General features: G+C 41.1%; 1 protein-coding gene across 1 annotated transcript in view; it reads right to left on the reverse strand.

Moving 5' to 3' along the window:
- cfap161 (cilia and flagella associated protein 161) overlaps positions 1-22,096 on the reverse strand; it is a 46,234-nt gene that overhangs the window by 2,454 nt on the left and 21,684 nt on the right. The window contains exons 3-6 of the mRNA XM_072564803.1: positions 16,898-17,136; positions 16,088-16,169; positions 15,746-15,904; positions 6,581-6,654 (exon numbers count right to left, since the gene is read on the reverse strand). Coding sequence (XP_072420904.1) covers positions 6,581-6,654; positions 15,746-15,904; positions 16,088-16,169; positions 16,898-17,136 — 554 coding nt within the window. The remainder of the gene's footprint in view (positions 1-6,580; positions 6,655-15,745; positions 15,905-16,087; positions 16,170-16,897; positions 17,137-22,096) is intronic.

Raw genomic sequence — 22,096 nt, forward strand, 5'->3', positions numbered from 1 at the left:
ATTTGCCTGTACTTCCACATACATCATCTACTGTATCCACTGCACCCGCTGGGGTCTCCTCTACATCGAGGAGAAAGAATGGCAACCTGCAGATTGTTTCAGAGAACATCTCTGGGACAGCAACACCACACAACCCAACCACCCCGTGGCCGAACACTTTAACTCCCCCTCCCACTCATTCAAGGACATGCAGGTCCTGGGACTCCTCCATCGCCAAACTGTTACACCCGACACCTGGAGGAAGAACGCCCCATCTTCCACGTTGGGACCCTGCAACCACACGGGATCAATGTGAATTTCACCAGTTTCCTCATTCCCCCTCCCCCCACTTTATCCCAGTCCCAAGCCTCCAACTCGGCACTACCCTCATGAGCTGTCCATTTTCCTTCCATTACATCTGCTCCACCCTCCTCTCCAAACTATCACCTTTCCCCCACCTTTATCTACCTATCACATTCCTAGCTACTCTCCCACTAGACCCACCCCTCTCCCATTTATCTATCAGACCCCCCAACCTACAAGCCTCATTTCTGATGAAGGGCTTACGCCTGAAACGTTAATCTCCTGCTCCTTGGACGCTGCCTGACCTGCTGTGCTTTGCCAGCACCACACTCTTGACTTTGATCTCCAGCATCTGCAGTCCTCACTTTCTCCACACTTGGAATATTGTGTTCAGTTCTGGTCAGCTCATTATAGGAAAGATGTAGAAGCTTTAGAGAGGGTGTGGAGGAGATTTACCAGGATGCTGCCTGGACTGGAGGGCATGTCTGATGAAGAAAGGTTGAGGGAGCTAAGGCTTTTCTCATTGAAGTAATAAAGGATGAGAGGTGACTTGACAGAGGTGTACAAGATGATGAGAGGTATAGATAGAGTGGATAGTTAGAGACTTTATCCCAGGGTGGAAAGGCTATCACCAGGAGACTTAATTTTATGGTGATTGGAGGAAGGTTTCAGGGAGATGTCAGAGGTAAGTTCTTTACAGAGAGACTGGTGGGTGGGCGGAATGCCCTGCCAGTAGTGGTAGTAGAGGTTGGTGGGGTGGAAGGTGATAACCAGAGGGGTTCTATCCTTGTTGTGATTGGAGGTTTCAAATATTTTTTTAAACAATACACACCTGCAGATTATTAGCAACATTGAAGCAATTTGTGCTTAAAGCAACACATGGATGATCATACAATGAAGGGTATGTAAGTTAGTCTGACCTTAAGAGTAGAATAAGAGGTCGGCACAAGAGGTCGGTAGGAGACAGAGGGGAATAGGATTTCTATGCATTTGGAGAGGCAATGAATGTTAGGGATAAGTCAGCATGTCTTTTTCATGTGAAATCATGACTCAAAGACTTGATGCAAGTTTTATGAGGCTGTGACCAAGAAGATAGAGGAGGCCAGAGCAGTAAGTGTTGCCTACATGGATTTTAGTAAAGGCTTTGACAAGGTTTTGCATGGTAGATTGGTTGGTAAAGTTAAATTACATGGGATTCAGGATTCTGGATTCAAAATTGGCTTGATGGTAGGAGACAACGGATGATGGTGGAGGGTTGTTGTTCAGATTGGAGGCTGGTGACCAACAATGTTCCACAAGGAGCAGTGATGGGTCCACTGTTGTTCTGCATTTATATTAACGATTTGGATGAGAATTTAGGGAGTATGGTTAGTAGCTTGCAGATGACCCCAAAACTGGTGATAGTGAAAAAGGTTATCTGAGATTACAAAGAGATCTTGATCAATTGGGCCAGTGGGCTGCATGTGACAGATGAGTAAAGTAGCTTTTATTTGTCATTTCTACCAGATACAACTGAGACAGTAAAAACGAGACACTGTTCCTCCAAGACCCAGGGTGCTATATGGACAGCACAAACAACACAATTGTACATGACATAAAGTGCATAAGAAGTGCAAATCACACAAGTTATAGTGTAACAGAAGAATGATAAATAATAGACATTGTTCTAGCAACAATTCAATGTCATGCCAAGAATTCCAGATGGGAAAGAGTTTGATCATACTGTGTTAAGGAGCCTGAAGGCTTGGGGAAAAAACTGTCTGGCCATGAGAGATTGAATTCTCCAGTATCTTCTGCCAGATGGCAGGAGGGAGAAGAGCTTGGGAGATGGGGTGTGTGGAGTCTTCTACAATGCTGTTAGCCTTTCGGCTGCAGCATGTGGTCTGTAACGGAGGGAAGACAGACCCCGATGATCCTCTCAGCTGTCCTCACTATCCGTTGGAGGGTCTTACGACCCGGTTGAGGTTTAATTTGGATAAAGGTGTTGCATTTTGGGAAGATGAACAAAGGCAGGACTTATACAGTTAATGGTAGGGCCTTAGGGAGTGTTGAACAGAGAATCCTAGGGATTCAGGTACACAGTTCTTCGAAAGCTGTGTCACAGGTAGCCAGGGTGGTAAAAGAGGTGTTTGGCACACTTGCTTTCATTGCCCAGACTATTGAGTGGAGGGGTTAGGACGTCATGTACAGGATGTTGATGAGGCCATTTTTGGAGTACTGTGTATAGTTTGATTGTCCTGCTTGAGGAAGGACTTTTTTTTAGAATCCCTACAGTGTGCAAGCAGGCCATTTGGCCCTTTGAATCCACACTGACCCTCCAAAGCACATCCCTCTCAGACCCACTCCCCTTCTATATCCTTGTAATCCTGCATTTCCCATGACTAATCCACCAGCCTACCCATCTTTGGACTGTGAGAGGAAACTAGAACACCTGAAGGAATATCCCAGCAGGCCTGGGGAGAATGTGCAAACTCCACACAGACAGTTGTCAGAGGCTGGAACCGACCGCAGGTCCCTGGCACCCCTTTATTAAATTGGAGAGGTGCAGAAAAGATTTACAAGGATGCTACTGGGACTGAGTTATAAGGAGAGGCTGGATGGGCTGGAACTTTTTCTCACTGGAGCAGAGGAGGTTGGGGATCTATATAGATGACCTTACAGAGGTTTATAAAATCATGAAAGGCATAGATAAGGTGAATAGGACAGGTCTTTTCCCTTGGATAGGAGAGTTTAAAACTAGAGGGCATATTTTTAAGGGGAAAGATTTAAAAGGGACCTGAGGGACAATCATTTCACACAGAGGTGGTTGACATGTGGAATGAATTCGTGGTGCTGGAAGAGCACAGCAGTTCAGGCAGCATCCAACGAGCAGCGAAATCAACGTTTTGGGCAAAAGCCCTTCATCCTTTTATTCCTGATGAAGGGCTTTTGCCCAAAACGTTGATTTCGCTGCTCGTTGGATGCTGCCTGAACTGCTGTGCTCTTCCAGCACCACTAATCCAGTGTTTGATTTTCAGCATCTGCAGTCATTGTTTTTGCCATGTGGAATGAATTGTCAGAGGAGGTGTAGATGCAGATACAGTTATGTCATTTAAAAGATATTTAAAGGTACATGAAGAGGGAAGGTTTAGAGGGATATTGGACAAATGAAGGCAAATGGGACTGGCTCAGTTTGGGACGAGTTGGACTAAAGGGTCTGTTTCTGTACTGTATGATGATGACTCTATAAGTGACGATAATAGTTAGATATACAAGTTGGCAGGATGTGACCTGTGGTATGCCCATGGACCTATATTGGTGCTTCAGATTTTTAGCACAATGAAACAATTTGAGATCTGTATAGACAAGTTTGCTGATAAAACAAGTTAGGTGCTACAGTAATTTGTGCAATTGGGCACAGAAAGTTGTAAAGGGAAATTATGACATTAAATGAGTTAGAAAAACAGTAACAGGTGGAGCTCAAAAGTTTAGAAACGTGAGATTATCCTCCTCTGATCCTGACAGATCAGAATACTTTGAATATATGTTCAGAATACATTAGGAACTATGCACAAAAAGAGAAATTTTATGATCCATGATAAAAACAAATTAAAATTTCATGGACAGATGTATAAAAAAATTATTTAGAAGGTTAATTAAATTGTAGCCTTTAGCTTGAGGAGACTATGACATCACAGAATCCCTTCAGCATGGAAGCAGGCCATTCGGCCCATCAAATCCATACGACCCCCCCCCCCCCCACCAAGAGCATCCCAACCAGAAACATCCCCCTACCCTCCTATCTTTCTATTTCCCATGGTAAATCCACATAGCCTGCACATTATCCCCCCCCTCCCAATATTGGCAATTTAGCATGGCCAGCGCACCTAACAGGCACATATTTGGACTGTGGGAGGAAACTGAAGTACCTGGAGGAAATCCACAAAGGCATGGGGAGAATATGCAAACTCCACACAGGCAGTGGCCTGAGGGTGGAATCGAACCTGGGTTCTTGGTGCTGTGAGGCAGCAGTGCTAACCACCGAGCCCCTGTACCACCCCATGTAAATGTGTAAGTGAAATTACAGTTTGTTTGACTCCATCTGAAGTACAATGTTCTGTTCTGCACCATGCTTTAACAAGGACACAGTGACCTTGGAGGGTGTGCAGCACAGACTCATCTGGAAAATGCTGGAGTAAAACATTTAATTTAGAACAGCAGGTTTCACAGGCTAGGCTACAACCTCTGAGTATAAAGAATTAGAGGATGATTTGGTTGAAGCAGTTAAAATGATCAAAGGAGTTGATAGCATTATTAGATCAAAACTAACTTGAGAGTCAAGAACAAAGGTGTAATATCCAGAAATGAAGAACTAAATCATTCAAAATTGATATCTTGAAGTGCATGTTGACATAAAAAGTTGTGGGAATATGGAACACTTTCCTGAAAAAGCTGCTGAACAGAGTTCAGCAGAATATTTTGTGATGATATTCAGTTTTAGGGCTGATGCTGTTCCATACAGGGTCAGGAGGTCAAGGGTCTGCTTGTTTTCTGTTCAGTTCTACACTTGTTGGTCGCTACTTTAGAATGCACAGAATTTTACAATAAGACAAGTGAGGCCAATTGTCAGCACAGGTTTTGGGAGGTGCTGCAGATTAGGAAGGATTTACTCTAACATTGGTGGCATATATGAGTTTTAGGCTTCCAGTGGCATTCCAGTGACAGTGGGGCAGCACGGTGGCTCAGTGGTTAGTACTACCACCTCACAGCGCCAGGGACTCAGTTTCGATTCCAACCTCAGGCAATTGTCTGCGTGGAGTTTGCATATTCTCTCAGTGTCTGCGTGGGTTTCCTCTGGGTGCTCCAATTTCCTCCCACAGTCTAAAGATGTGCAGGTTAGGTGAATTGGCCATGTTAAATCACCCACACTGTTCAGAGATGTGTAGTCAGGGGTAAATGTAGGGAAGGGGGGGAATGGGTCAGGGTGGACTTGTTGGGCCGAAGAACCTGGTTCCACACTGTAGGGATTCTATTCTGAGAACTTTGGTAATTAATAAGACCATAAGATGTGGGAGTAGTATTAGGCCATTCAGCCCTTTGAGTTGCTCTACCATTCAATCCTAGCTGATATGTATCTCAACCATATTCTCCTGGCTTCTCCCGTAACCCTTGATTCCCTTACTAGAACCTATCTGTCTTGGTCTTAAATACACTCAATGACTTGCCCTCCACAGCCCTCTGTGGCAATGAGTTCCACAGATTCACCACCCTCTGATTGAAGAAATTCCTCATCTCAGTTCTGAAGGATCGTTCCTTCATTTTGAGTCTGTGCCCTCAGCTCTTAGTCTCTCTTACTAATTAATTCATCTTCTCCACTCTATCCAGGCCTCTCAATGAGATCCCCTCTTCTCCTTCTAAACTCCATCAACCCAGAGTCCTTAATGCTGGCCCATGAGACGAAGTGATGTTGAAGTACAAGAGGGTATAGCACAGCTAGGAAGTGGTGAACATGGATCTACCAGGGTAAATAGGGGAAATATAAGGTTACCACATTATATTAAAGGAGCTGATTGGCCAGAACCAGGCATATAGTACATATGGCTGTTATTGACAGTTTGAATAAAGGTGATTATGATGGATCCACTACAGGATTTTGAACCTGAATTGAGGAGGTTCTACAGAAGTATGCCATTTTTCTCAAGGAACTCAGATTGGTTGGAGCTGTTGTGGGATGGGAATCAGTAGCTATATTCTCAAAGAAAAGGAACTAAAATTACAACTAAGGGAGTTCAGAGCTTTGAAGGAATTGGTGGCTGAAACTGGTATCATATCTGCTCAGAGGACTATTTATTAAATCTGAGCAAACTATCTCTGTTATACATGCTATTTATTGGGTAATTTATAGTTTACCTTAAATGCAATTTTCCTGTTTACTAATTTTTAATTTATGTTGATTTCAATTTGATTCTTAAATCAAATGTAAAAAAATGAAATCTTGGTTTTCTCAGGGACTGTTTGATAAATGTAGTTCTTTTGTTTGTTGGTCTCTATGAGGACTATAACAAACTCAAAGCCGAGAGTGATAAATTTTCGTTCTGTATGATTGTTGGAGGTTATGAAATCAAAGTGGGTAAGATGGAGTTAACGTGTAGATCATTGATTATCTAATTGAATACCACACAGCCTTGAGAAGCTAAATGGCTTGCTACTTTTCCTGTTTCGTTAGTGACACTGCCATTTAGTACAAATAAAGTTAAAATGCAAACCCCACAAATTATTTATTATTCATCAGATGGTCTTTTGGTAAAGAAATACTTACCAGAAAGAGAACTTCTGGAGAGCTGCTAAAGCCTGGTTCGTACGAACATGGTTGATAAGTACTTTTACATTTGCCTGGCAAATCAAAAATAATAACATCATAACCTTAATAAAACTGTAACAAAAACAAACAAATTGGTTTATAGGTTTACTTCTGGATGGATAGAGGTGAAAAGCAGAAAGGTTATATAAAATTAATGAGAGGCTCAGTTGAACCACACTTGGAATCTTACAACAGAATGCTAACAAAATTATTTCTTATGGTAGAAGGAAACCATTCAGACTGACAAGGCTCTGCCAGTTCTCAGCCTGAGTAATACAACGAGTCCCACTTGGAGGGCTGTGCACCAGTCTGGTTTGTTTATTAGAAAAATGATATGGAGGCCCCGAAGAAGTGGAAAGAAGACTTGTAACGATGATGTCTAACTGGAGAAATTCTCTCTCTCAGGAAATGTTGAGCAGATCACAGCTCTTTTCATGGAAAAAAGCAGGAGGCAATAAGCAAACAGGATCTTTAAGAATAATGGGAGTATTCATAGGGTAGGGGTAGAAAAGATGTTTGCATCTGTGGGAGCCCAAAATGATAAATTAGTCACGAGTAAATCCAGTAGGGAACTTGGGAGTGATTAGAATGTGGAACTCAGTATTACAAAGCACAGATGGTGCTAAATGTACTTAAATAGAAGCTAGATAAATACGTGCAGGAATAGTGAACAGAACAATATACCGAATGGATTAAAGAAAGTAGGTGACAGGAGGAATATGTGTAGTCTAGACATGCAAGGTGGGTTGAATGGCTTACTTCTCTGAAACCTAATTCTATACAAAATAAGAAATGATATATATGTTTAAGGTACAGTATAATATGGACCAATAGCCAGGAAAGACAGCTCCCCTTGTATTCTATTGGGAAGATATTATGGGACTGAGAGCATTGCTCATTATAATGAGTTTAGAAAGATAATTGTTAATACAGACTGAGATCTTGAAGCTGAGTCAATGCAGTTAATTTATTTGATAACATGGGATTTTTTTTAGATAGAGTCACAAAGTCAGAATGCTGTAAAGCACAGAAACAGACCCTTCAGTCCAACTCACCTTTGCCCACCATATATCCTAAATTAATTGAGTCACATTTGCCAACAATTGACCCATATTCCTCTAAACCCTTCCTATTCATATACCCATCCAGATGCCTTTTAAATGTTGTAATTGTACCAGCCCCCACCACTTCCTCTGGCAGCTCATTCCATACACACAGGACCCTCTGCGTGAAAACGTTCCCTCTGAAGTCCCTTTTATATCTTGCCCCCTCTCACCCTAACCCTATGCCTTCTAGTTCTGGAGTCCCCCAATCCAGGGAAAAGATCTTGTCTATTTACCTTATCCATGCCCCTCGTGATTTTAAACCTCTGTAAAGTCACCCCTTAGCCTCTGATGCTTCAAGGAAAACAGCCCCAGCCTATTCAGCCTCTCGCTGTAGTTCAAACACTCCAACCCTGGCAACATCCTTGGAAGTCTTTTCTGAACCCTTTCAAGTTTCACAATATCCTTCCTATAAGAGGGAGACCAAAATTGCACACAATATTCCAAAAGTGGCCTAACCAATGTGCTGTACAGACACAACATGACCTCCCAACTCCAATACTCAATACTCTGACCAATAAAGGAGAACATACTAAATGCCTTCTTCACTATCCTATCTACCTGTGACTCTATTTTCAAGGAACTATGAGCCTGCATCCCAAGGTCTCTTTGTTCAGCAACATTCTCCACTACCTTACCATTAAGTGTATAAATCCTGCTCTGAATTGCATTTTCAAAAGGCAGCACCTCACATTTATCTAAATTAAACTCTATCTCCTTCTCCTCTGCCCATTGGCCTATCTGATCAAGATCCCGCTGTACACTGAGGCACACTAGGCAACCATCCTCACTGTCCACTACACCTCCAATTTTGATGCCATCTACAAACTTACTAACCGTACCTCCTACATCACATAAAAATTATTCATATAAATGATTAAAAGCAGTGTACACAGCACCGAACCTTGTGGCACACCGCTGGTCACAGGCCTCCAGTCTGAAAAGCAACCCTCCACCACCACACTCGGTCTCCTACATTCGAGCCAGTTCGGTATCTAAATGGCTAGTTCTCCCTGTATTCCATGTGATCTAACCTTGCTAACCAGTCAATCATCCAGAACCTTGTCGAATGCCTTACTGAAGTTCATACAGATCACGTCCACTGCTCTGCCTACATCATTCCTCTTTGTTCGATCCCAAATCTATTCTATCTTGGAAACAAATGAGCAGTTTAAAGTATAACCATGTGGAAAACCTGACATTCTTAACACTTTCCTTAAACTTTGTAGACTAAAAGTCTAACTGCGACGACACAGAGGCGGGTAAGAAAGTGAGTTATGAAGAGGACATAAGGAGCTTACAAAGGGATATAAGATAATGTGATTGGACAAAGAGCTGACATTACAATGCAGGAAAGTGAAATTGTCTATTTTGGCAGAAATACTAAAAATAAGCATATTATCTCAATGGTGAGAGTTAACAGAACTCTGAGCTGCACAGGGGGATCTGGGTGTTCCAGTGCATTTTTGTACAATGTGAGCTGACAGCTACATCAACTAATCAGCTAATGGAATGTTACTTTTTATTGTGAAGGGAATTGAATATAAAGGTTAAGAGGTTACGCTTCAGCTATACATGGCATTAGTGAGGTAGCACCTAGAGTACTGTGAACATTACAGGTCGCCATTCTTACAGGAGGATGAAAAATGCATGGGAAGCATTTCTCAGAATATTTATTTGACTAGTATTCAAAATGAGCAGACTGCGTTATAAGAAGAGGCTGACTAGGTAAGCCTGTATCCTCTGGAGTTTAGAAAAGTCAGAGATAACTTTATTGAAGCATACAAGATCCTGAGGGGACTTGACCAGATTGTCATTGAAAGGATATTTCCTTTTGTGGTGGAATCTAGAACTAGGGGTCATTGTTTAAAAACAAGGTGTCGCCCATTTAAAACAGATGAGGAATTATCTTTTCTCTCAGAGGACTGAGTGTCTTTGGAATTCTCTTCCTCATATGCAGTGGATGCAGAATCTTTGAATATTTTTAAGGCAGAGGTGGATAGATCTCTGATTATCGAAAGGATGAAAGATTATTGGGAACATGCAGGAATGTTGAGTTGGAGGTTAAAATCAGATCAATCATGATCTTATTAAAGGATGGAGCAGGTTAGAACGATGGAGTGGCATACTCTTGGTCCTTGTTCATATGTGTCTAATGTCAGAAGAGATGCTTCTGCCATTGCCCACCAGTATAACAAGCTGCACATGTCTTTTCACACACCCCCACCCTCTTTAAAACTGTAATCAACGAATTCCTTGGATTTCTATCAGCAGAATTCAGAACAAGTCACATGACCTTTGTAACTTCTTCACTTTATTCTAAACTAAAATACAATTTCAAAACAGAGCTAGCTTATGTGTGAGTTTCCTCTGGGTGCTCCAGCTTTCTCCCGCAGTCCAAGGATGTGCAGGTGAGGTGGATTGACCATGTTTAGTTGGCCATTGTTTTCAGGATAGGAGGATTAGCCTTTGGAAATGCAGGATTTTAGGGTTGGGAGTATGGGTCTGGGTGGGATGATCTTCAGAAGGCCAGTGTAGACTTGATTGGCTAAATGACCTGCTTCCGTATACACCTTATCAAAGCCCTGCATTTGTAGTAACATACAGTCTGGTTGGCTATGCTGGAGGCTGTGAAGTAGTTGAGGAGTACAAAGGAAGGTAATACAACATGGTCATGATCAGAGAGGATAACATCTCTTAATAAAAGCAAATTGAGCTTTGACAAAGGGTCAGTTAGACTCGAAACGTCAGCTCTTTTCTCTCCTTATAGATGCTGCCAGACCTGCTGAGGATAACATCTCTGCCTGCCTATTCCAAGGTGCCAAGCCTGGCTCAATTTACTTGTGGTTGTTCCCATCATCTTCATTTGCATTTCCTTTGGCATCCAAGACAGAACTTACTATGGCTCCCATTATTTGTCTGAATTCAACACCATAACCAACCCCACTAAATAATTTACTTTCATATAGCAAATAAAAATAGAAAGTGCTGTAGAAACTCAGCAGGTATGGCAGCATCTGTGGAGAGAGAAACAGAATTAGCATTTCAAGTCTAAGATGACTCTTCTGGGATTATTCTTCCTCCTTATAAGCACTCATCAGTATTCAGGACCACACACACCTAGCTTTGCCAGCATCCATGATCGCTCTACCCTACCTTGGTCACGAGTGAATACTTCCATCAATTAATTGTATTCCTACCACCCATGATGCCTACCCTCTTTCAATACAACTTTCTTCTGCATTGACTCATGGAGAAAGATCTCTGCCAAGCCACAGGCGACTGCCTTTCAAATGTCTAGATTTTGACACTCAATATGCCACAATACCTCTGCAGCTGTAGATATGTTCAAGAAACCCTTCAGCTCCATGCTTTACATTAAAAGCACACATATTGAGTGTTGCTCACTGTCAGTGTGCTTTTTAATATTTGAAAATAGCTGAGAAAACAGTCATAAATTTTCAATCAGCAGAATCTGAAAGATAGAAACATCAGGCACCAATGGTTGCTTCAATTTTCCTTTTCAAAACTTTCTTACTCAAAAAAAGTAACTTTCTGACTTCAAACCTACTGTTGCTGTATTCGGGACAATGACAATTCTACCTGTCATGACATTCCTTATTTCACATTATTTAAGGGTAAATTTGCTTTTTCCTATAGTTAACAAAAATTTATTTGTTCTCAAACAGTATGTTAAAATATTATTTATAACAATATTCGCAGTAAAGAACACTGAACTTAGATTGATGATAGATCCATTAGTGAGCTCAGCTCTCTATCTTTACCCGGATAACGTCACAAGGCAACATCTCAGAAAAGCAGCTGAATCATACCTAAAACCCTGAATCCATTTGCGTAGTACTGATCGTTCTAATTACACAATAATGTAAAGCAAGGAAATATGTAGAGACATGGGAAGCAGACAATAAAAACATTAACAATTGTTACTCAATATATTAGTGTTACTTAAAGATTGCAGAAAATCGAGGGTATGAATAAATGGGTTATCTTGGGAATGGCTGGTTTTACTTAAGAGTGTCCCACAAGGCTCAGTGCTTCAACTGTTTAGAACCTAGATCATAGGCAGTCTATCGATAGTTCCTGTGTGATCTGTGAGGCCATTATGCCAAATGAATGTAAATGTGACTCAAGATTTTGCAAGTTGTTGCTCCATCTAATCTTATGTTTAATAGGTTTGTGATGACACTAAAAGTGGTGATCTAGTGGACAGTAAAGAAGATTATCTCAGGGTACAATGGGATCAGATGGGCTAATGAGCCGAGGAGTACCAAATGGAGTTTGATTTAGATAAATGTGAGGTGTTGCATTTTGGTAAAGCAAACCAGGACACGGCTTATACAGTTAATGGTAGGACCTTGGGGAATGTTACTGAGCAAAGGGACCTAGGGGTGCGGGTGCATAGTTCCTTGAAAGTGGAGTCCCAGTTTGACAGAATAGTGAAGGCGGCATTTGGAACCCTTGCCTTCACTGGTCAATGCATTGAGTATAGAAGTACGACGTCAAGTTGCTGTAATACAGGGTATTGGTTAGGGCACTTTTAGAATACTGTGTTCAATTCTGGTCTCCCTGCCATAGGAAAGATGTTGTTAAACCTGAAAGTGTTCAGAAATGATGTACAAAGATGTTGCCAGGATTGGAGTTTTTGAGATATAGGGAGAGGCTGAATAGGCTGGGGCTTTTTTCTCCTTGGCCATCAGAGACTGAGAGGTGACCTTACAGAGTTTTATTAAATCATGAGGGGCATGGATAGCATGAATAGCTAAGGTCTTTTTCCTAGGCTAGGGAAGTCCAAAATTAGAAGACATTAGTTTAACGTGAAAAGGGAAAGATTTAAAAGCGTCCTGAGGGGCAATGTTTTCATGCAGAGGGTGGTGCAAATATGGAACAAACTACCAGATGAGGTGGTGGAGGCTGGTACAATTACAAAATTTAAAAGACATGGGCAGCACGGTGGCACAGTAGTTAGCACTGCTGCCTCACAGCACCAGAGACCCGGGTTCAATTCCCGCCTCAGGCAACTGTCTGTGTGGAGTTTGCACATTCTCCCTGTGTCTGCGTGGGTTTCCTCTGGGTGCTCCGGTTTCCTCCCATTGTCCAAAAATGTGCAGGTTAGGTGAATTGGCCATGCTAAATTGCCCGTAGTGTTAGGTGAAGGGGTAAATGTAGGGGAATGGGTCTGGGTGGGGGTTGCTCTTCAGAGGGTCGGTGTGGGCTTGTTGGGCTGAAGGGCCTGTTTCCACACTGAAAGTAATCTAATCTAATCAAACATCTGAATGGGTACATGAATAGGAGGGGTTTACAGGAATATGGGTATAATGCTGGCAAATGGGACTAGATCAGTTTAGGATACTTGGTCAACATGGACAAATTGAACTAAAGGGTCTGTTCCATGCTGTATTACTCAATGATTCTAGATCACTTCTTTCTCTATCTGCACCTTAACCAAAATGGGTTGAAAAAGCTTACATTAATAAACTCAGCTGTTTGGCATATTTAAAGGTAATTTTTGTTAATTACAAGGCGACCCCCACATCCACGGGGATGTTTTCCGCAATTTCAGTTACCTGCGGTTTATCGCGGACCAAACATGTTGTAGGGAGCCTCCCAGAACCAGGGACCGGGGGCTGCCGGGAAGGTAAATTTTCAATTTAAATGAATGGGCTCACTCCTATCTGCGGTTTCAGGTTTCTGCAAAAGGTCTTGGAACATATCCCCTGTGGGTACGGGGGACTACTGTACTCATTTTAATTATCAATATATTGTTTTGGAATTGTGCCCCCTCTCCCCCACCTCCACACCACAACCCCCCACCCTGATATTCATGTCTATTGTTGTGACAAATCTTATCTTTCTGGAATTTTCACCCAGTCCCCCATGTGGGAGAAAAATTGAAATGAGCACCCTCCACCATGTGAAAAAAATTGGACAACCCAATTGGTCTATAACCAATGACTAATTTGAGGGGACCAAACGTCGTAATATGTTCAAGTTTGCTGGCAACATAAAGCTAGAAAGGAAAGTAAGCTTTGAGGAAGATACAAAAGGATATAGACTGATTAAATAAGAAGGCATCTGCAATATAATGCGAGGAATTATGAAGTTGTGCACTTTAGGCTGGGACATGGAAAATTAATTTTTAAAAAAACATGACAGACCAGTTGGTATTCAGAGGGATTTCTGTGCACAAAGTCACAAAGTTGAAGTGTAGGTTTAACAAGCAGTTAGGAGTCAATTGTTTCGTGAGACTGCACTCGAATTACTTGGTATGCTTTTTGCTCCACACTTCACAAAAGATATGCTTGTCTTGAATGGGATGCAACAAATGTTCAGAAAATTGAATCTTGGGATGAAAGAACTATCCTACAAGGAGAAATGGAATGGGCCTATTTTCTCTGAAGTGTAGAAAAATAAGAATTACCTCATTAAAACATATCAAGTTCTTCAACGGTAGATGCTTTCCTTCAAAGGAGTCTAGAACTAGGGGTGATAGTCTCAGAATAAGGGCTTAGCCAGTAGGACTGAGCAGATGAGAAATTTCCTCTTTCAAAATGTTGTGATCTTTCAAATTCTACCTCAGGTAGCTCAGGATGCTGAGTCATTTCGTACATTCAAGACTGGAAAGATAGAGTTTTGAGCAAACTGGAGGATGGGATGGTAAAGTAATGTAAAAATGTAGCCATTACCTTGGTGAATGTCGAATGGGTGTAGGTGAGATGATGGCATAATGATAATGTGACTAGACATGTAATCCAGGAAATCAGGCTAATGGATACAAATCCCTTTGTGGCTGACAGTGGAATTTAAATTCAATTAATTTAAAAAGTGGAATTGAAAGCTGGTTGAAGTATGGTGAACATATAAATTTCATCAATTGTTTTTCTGCCTCAATGGTGTGCTTTTAGGGAAAGAAATCTGCATTCCTCACCTGGTCTGGCCTACATGTGACTTTAGACCCACAGCAATGTGGTTGATTCTTAGCTAGCAAAGAAAGGCCCAACAACAAATCCAGTCAGTTCAAAGGAAATAAGCAATGGGTAATAAACTGGCCTTTTCACTGATACCCACGACCCATGAAAAATTTAAAGAAAGGGACACCTTGCAGTTAGGGAGGGAATCCCAAATTTCTGGTCCAGTGATGGTGAAGAAATTGTGAAATAATTCTAAGTAGGGACGCTGTGTGGTTTGGAATGGAATTTGGAGTGGTCTTTGTCCTTCCAAGTGATAGAGGTCACGAGTTTAGAAGATGCTGTCAAAGGTGCAACCTTTTGAGTTGTTGCTGTGCTTCTTGAAGATGGAACACACTGCATCTACTGTGAATCAGTGAGGCAGAAGGTGTTGGATAGAGTGTCATGGTTGCTTCGTCCTAGATGATGCTGAACATCATCAATGTTTTGGAACATCCAGGAAAGTGGATCCATTACACTTGTGCCTAATGTTTTGTAGATGGTGGACAAGTTTTCAGGAGACAGGAGGTGAGTTACTCACCATAGAATTCCCAACCTCAGAACTGCTCTTGTTGCCACAATATTTTTTTTGCCGGTTCCAGTTCACTTTCTGTTGGACTTCACATTGACTGGCACCATTCAGATAAAGTGATTCTCTTATATTGGATAAAATGATTATCTGGCACTTGTTTGGTGCGAATATTACGTGCCAATGATCAGCCCCAAGGTTGAATATTATCCAGATCCTGTTGCAGTTGGTCCTGAATTGCTTCACTATTTGCAAAACTAGGAATGGTACTGGCCATTTCAAATCATCAGCAAAGATCAGCATTGCTGACCTTGTAAGAGAGGGAAAATCACTCATGAAACAGTTGAAGATCGTTAGGCCTTTGATAATCTGTTAATTATTATCAGAGAACTTTATAAAATATCCTATTGGAGAATCCTAAAAAGCAAATGTAAATCATAGCAAATATTTACTGTTAACAATGTCAGACAAAACTATAAAGATTAAAGAACAATCCTTCATAAGTGTAATTTTAAAATGTCCCTACTTGTACTGGATATCCATCATATTCAAGGCGCAACTGTGGATCCAAATATAAGACCTGCCAACAACTTAAGAATGAGAGTTCGTCTACCAAATTCACGAGCTGCATCCGGGATTTTTTGGCAAACTTCACAAATAATTTGATATCACTCGTCAGGTACAGCTGTAAAAGAAAATCATGTTTCAACCTGAGGCCAATGATGATGGGAATAAATACTAAAACAACAGTCAATATTGGATTCTGTTAATTCATACAGGCATACAAGTTTTTAACAAGTTGTTAAAACATTGCAATTATATTTGAAAGCTGATCATAAATCTACTACAAATCATGAATTATATCTACCTGCCCTGCAATCCCTTCCAATGTTCTGAGGGCAAAGCTCTGTCCGTATCGGAGAGGATCACCAACACAACTGCCATCAATACTAACAAAAGAAATGATTAGCATGAGTGTGCAAAATGTAGATATTGTGCAAAGTATTTTAAAAAGCCAATTATATTATAGTGCTACTGTGCATTCCAGCACACTTCTGACTGGTGCTACATAAACTATCACCTGTGAACTTGGGTCATCTAAAGCTCTGCAGTACCTCTGGTGCATCTAAGATTTTGATCACTCCAGTGCCAATGTCCTCAGCAGGAAAGCAAACCAATGAAGAGGTAACTAACACTTTTACAAAATACCTGCACTCTCAGATTCCATTATGTCATGTTACACTCTTCCAACTAACATTCTGTTATGGAGATGATACAGAAGCTACACAAAGTCTCTCTATCTGTCAATGGAAGTCTTTTTAATATAGATTCAGGGCATGTAGACAAGCACTTATTGCCTAATTGCCCTTGAAAGGTTGGTGAGCTACTTCTTGAACCATTATAATCTGTGTGATAGTCAAAAATCTACTCCCCATTCAGAGAGAGAGTCCACGTGCCTTCTAAAGCTTATAAAAAAACTGGGTAAAATGCATTTGATTTGATTGGTTTGCCTAGCGGAAAAATTAATATTGACTGAATCCTGTATTTCTTAAATTAAATAAATGAATGAGAAAAGAATGACTGCTAATAAAATAACAATTGTTAATACCAAAAAATAGGATCTGACATTAATTCAGGAGAAACACTGTTAAACCAAAGTAAAAGCCAGTCTCTTTACCTTGTAACAACAAAAGTACTTCTAATAGTGGGGCTTAAGTCCAAGCTGGCACTCACTTCACACGGTGAGTCGACCTTTGTACTTGTCAGGAATCTGCTTTGGTCAACATTCATATTCAATGCCAAGGGACGGCGAAGTGGATGGATGTTGGCTGCATGTTTGGTTTCAGTACCAGGATTAATAAGTAACACAGCATCACCAAAATGAATGTGTCCATCAGTGCTTTTGGCAAGCTCAGTCTAAATAAATTGGAAGAAAACAATTTGTTACATTTTAAGCAATGCTGTCTAATTTAGGGCAAATTTAAAGTAATGGTTATGTGTCACATGATGCTACGAATTGTAGAAATTCAGCTTTTTATCACCTTATAAATTTCATGGGTCACTTTATTCACTTTGAATCCTTTAATTATTTGATTGCAGTGGTAATTTAGCAAGTAATGCCACAATAGGTACAGCAATGCTATGGATGGATGACATTATCCATTGTGAAGGATTATTGATAGTGATTGTAGCAAATTTATTTAATCATATAATTATCAGCCACTTATTGGCTAATTTAACTATAGCATATATTACTTTTAAACTATATAAAGCAGAAAATTATCCCACAAAGAAACATAATAAGTAAATCGGTCTTCCATGATATAACTTAATACTACTGAAGTCTTGTGCTCCAGAATTTGCCACTCTCCTAGCCAAGTTCTTCCAGTACACTGGCTTCTACCCAACAATGTGGAAACTTGCCCAAGACCAAAAAGCAGGACGAATCCAACCCGGCCAATCACTGCCCTATCCATTTTCTCTCGCTCATCAGTAACGTGAAGGAAAGTATCATCAATAGTACTATCAAGCAGCACCTGCCTCATTTCAGCCTTGGTTCAAACATGGATAAAAGAGTTTAATACCAGAGATGAGATGTCAGTAACAGCCCTTGACATCAAGAGTGCATTCCTCTGCAAGGAGCCATAGCAAAACTAGAATCAATGAGTATCAAGGGCAAACTCTCCACTGGTTGGAGTCACACTTAGCACATACAAAGATGGTCGAGGTTGTTGGAAGTCAGTCACCTAAACTCCAGGACATCTCTGCAAGAGTTCCTCAGGGTAGTATCCTAGGCCCTAACATCTTCAGCTGCTTCATCAATGACTTTCCCTCCATCATAAGTTTAGAAGTGGGATGGTCATTGATGATTACACAATGTTCAACACCATTCGCAAATCCTCAAATACTGAAACAATCTATGTTCAAATGGAACAAATCTGGATAATATCTGGGCTTGGGGTGACAAGTGACAAGTAACATTCATGCCACACAAATCCCAGCCTATGGCCATCACCAATAAGAGATACCTAACCACTGCCCCTTGACATTCAATGGTGTGACCACTGAATCCCCCACTATCTACATTATTATGGTTACCATTGACCAGAAACTCAACTGGATTCACCACATAAGTACAGTGGTTACAGGGGGATCCAAGTTGGTGGTGATCTGAGTAGATCTGCCTTGCTGAGCTCTGCACCCCAGCCCAGCAGTAGTGATATTTTTACCCCCCTTCTTGATTATCTGGCAATTCTCCTCTTGATTACCTGGCAATGCAAACCATAATGCTGTTTAACTGAGAACTAAATGCTGGGTTGCCTGGTGCTGTTTTTGCAGAGCCTTGGGATCTTGTTCAGATGATCAGGGACTTGGATGGTTGATGTTGATGTTCAGATAGTCAAGGTTCTACTATAAATCCTTTCTGAGTGCGCAAGGATGATGAAAGGAAAGGATCCAGCCAAGCCCCAAAACACAGGACACTCGCTGAAGTCATTGGGCAGGCCCATGATTGTGGCTGCAGATGCAGCTGCAGCTCCCTTGGCAGCCGAGAAAGAGGTACCTGTGCAGCAGAACGTCGCTGAAGAACTCGTTGCGATCTGTAGGATGTTCAAGGAGTTGATGGAAGACAATCGCACTCGGCTGGAGCCTATTTTGGCCATGCTACAAAAGCATGAGAAGGAGTTGGAAGGGCTTGGGAAGTGAATTGAAGAGGTCGAGCAGCGGATCACGGCATCGGAGACCAAGGTCGAGTCCTCGGTGGGGCTGATCCAGGCACTCAAGAAACAGGTCCAGACCTTGACTGAACAGGTCGTTGATCTGGAAAATCGAGGTAGGAGGAAAAATATCCATGTCATTGGGCTATCGGAGGGAGTGGAAGGTGAGCAGCTAGCAAGCTTTTTTGAAGACTGGCTGCCACAGTTTCTTGGCTGGGATGCCGAGGCAGACCGGTTGAAGGTTGACAGAGTTCAGAGTTGTGCAGATCTGGACTTCTTTTTTGCAGGCAGACTTCCCAAAGAATGACCTTAGCATAGTGCAAACAGTACACTCATTCGTGCCATGTTCTACATCCTGCCGCCAGCAGAGATTCCTAAGGTACTCAGTATAATCCAAAGTGCTTCACATCCAATTGATTCATTTTGAAACACAGTCACCGTTGTAATATAGGCAGTTTTAGCAGTTAAATTTCACACAGAAATGTGACACAAAGAGAAATGAGTTAAAAAGCTAGTTTTTTTTCCTAATATTAATTTGGGAATAAAAGTTAGCCAGGCAACTCCCAGGTTTTACTTTACAATTTTTTACATCTATTTAATTAAGGGATTAAGTAGACAAGATCTCAGTTTAATACCTTATTCAAAAGACGACGGGAGATAAATCAAAATTTACATTGCAAGTACCATGCCTTTTTAAAGTAATGCAGGCAACATATAAACAGCAAGGCAACAACATGCTCAAGGTTCGCAAATGCCCTGCTGGAGGGCTAGTGCATAAGGTCCTTAGAAGGAGACCAGCTTTTCTTCATGAAAGATAGGCCAGAACACATTCCACAGAAACGCTGAGAAACCAATGGGTACAGGTAGCCTCACTCAAGTCGCTAAAGTTGATGAATGTTATTGTGTGCCATATCCTGTCAACCACACAATTACACTCATCTCTCAATAATTGATATCAACCACAATTAATACCTCACATTCAATGCTTCATCACATTCTCACATGTCTCAGTTTCTGAGTTAAATTTGCAGTTGGTTGGAACAGGACAGGAGGCAAGTAGATAAGTCCCCCCTCTCTGTCCCATCTTGTTTCCATTATGTGAAAGATTAGATTTCTCACCTACTCCTGCATCTTATCAGACGAGAAAGGCAGAGGCAATGTATCCCCAGCAAGAGAAAGCCCAAAGATAGCATGTGTGTTATTGTTTCATGGGATGTGGGTGTTTCTCGCAAGACCAGCACTTGTTGCCCATCTCGAATAGCCTTTGTACTGAATGGAAAGCTAGGCCACTTCAGAGGCCAATTAAGAATCAAACACATTGTGGCTCAGGAGCCAGATGTAGGCAAGACAGGTTTAAGACAGTAATTTTCCTCACCTAAAGTGAACCAGGTGAGTTTAATGATGTTATGACACGGTGGTGAATCCCTCTGTTAAGTAAACCAAACACCCAGAAAAGCTCACTTCACTTCGTAATCTGTTAAAATTTGAGTGACAGAGAACTCCCAAATTTCACTATTTAAAGAAAATAATACCATTTATTCTTTAAATCTAAAAGTGAACATTAAACAACAATTATTTACAACTCTCTTAATTGCTTATTACCTGCCTCCAACGCTATAATATTATACCATTTCAATAAAACACTTATTAAAACTACATCAACTTAATTTCAAAACCATACAGCAGCTGTAGTCTTCGGTGTCTTTCTTCCTTCAGCTGAAGATCTCCCTGGGTCGTCTGCTTTGTTTTTGCTGTGAAGATGTTTCATATGAAAAGGTACCTTTGATCAAGAGTGTTTCAATGTCTTAGCTCTCCCTCCCACTCTCCCTCCCACTCTCCCTCCCACTCAATGGAAGTTGCTCTGTCTGACTTTCAAAATGCCTGCCTTTTTTATATCCTCAACATTGGATCATCTCATTGGTTCGATGTTGGCAAAGCATTAAACTCAAACTCTATTGGGTTTTAATATCCTGGGGCATAATGTAAACTGATTAGATAAATTTGCATTGTTGTCAAAACAGTAACCAACTCAGGTGACTATTTCACAGTCAAATGTTACATATTTTCGGTATTCCAGTACATTCTAAGATTGCTCTTGTAAGCTCCCGGTGCAGAACAGCATTCTCTCTCTCTTAAAGGTACAGTATACATCTTCAACTTCATAACAATGACAATCAATGATAGTTTCCCCAAAGACATCTGAAATACGTTGTATAGTTACAGAACACTATTTGAGCTGAGAGCTGTCTGGACTGTGTAGTTTAGTGGCTCATACTGCTTTAAACTTTGGGTCATTGAGGAGCTGATCCAGACCTCATTGATATAAACACCTTAATGGTCACTTATTTGCATACTGTCTTATCTATGAAGGATTATAGCAAACATCTCATCCTTTATGATGTGGCCTGTATTCCAATTTCTCATTCCTTCTCTATTGCCTTACAAAATAAAGAACTTAAAAAAGCCATGTCAGATCCAGATGTAAGATGTTATCTGTTTAAAACTCAGAGATTCCAAAAGATAGAGTCATAGGGGTCTACAGCACAGAAAAAAGTCCTTTGACCCATCAAGTCTCCACCAGTCAAAAACAACCACCAAAGTATTCTAATCATTTCCCAATGCTTGGCCCATAGCCTAGATTTAAGACATAAATTGTTGATCTCAATATTAAGTAATGAAAGCTTTAGGATAATTAATTTTCCTGCTTACAGCTGCTTTTGAACAATAGGAAGAAGTAAAATTCATAACCAAAGTTATTCTGAGTACTTCGGAAACATCTGAAATGACTTTAAAAGAGCCCCCAGTTTCATAGACTGCCAGCCTTTAGCCAATTAAATTCACTCAAAGTGTCAGGAAGAAATGACTGAACGCACTGGAAACTGCAAATGCTATGGGTTCTGACAACATTCTAGCCACAGTGAATACATATGCTTTAGAAATTGCTGTGCCTCTGGCCAGCTGTTCCAATACAACTATAACATTGCCATCAACCCGACAATGTGGAAAATTACCCAGGTATGTCTTGCCTAGTAAAACAGGACAAATCAAACCTGGCCAATTATCATTCTATCAGTCTACACTCGGTCTTGAGCAAAGTCCTGAAAGGTGTTGTTGACTGTACTATCAAGTGACACATACGCCACATTAACCTGCTCGCTGAC

The sequence above is a fragment of the Chiloscyllium punctatum genome, chromosome 48, assembly GCF_047496795.1.
Source record: "Chiloscyllium punctatum isolate Juve2018m chromosome 48, sChiPun1.3, whole genome shotgun sequence".
Lineage (NCBI taxonomy): Eukaryota > Metazoa > Chordata > Chondrichthyes > Orectolobiformes > Hemiscylliidae > Chiloscyllium > Chiloscyllium punctatum.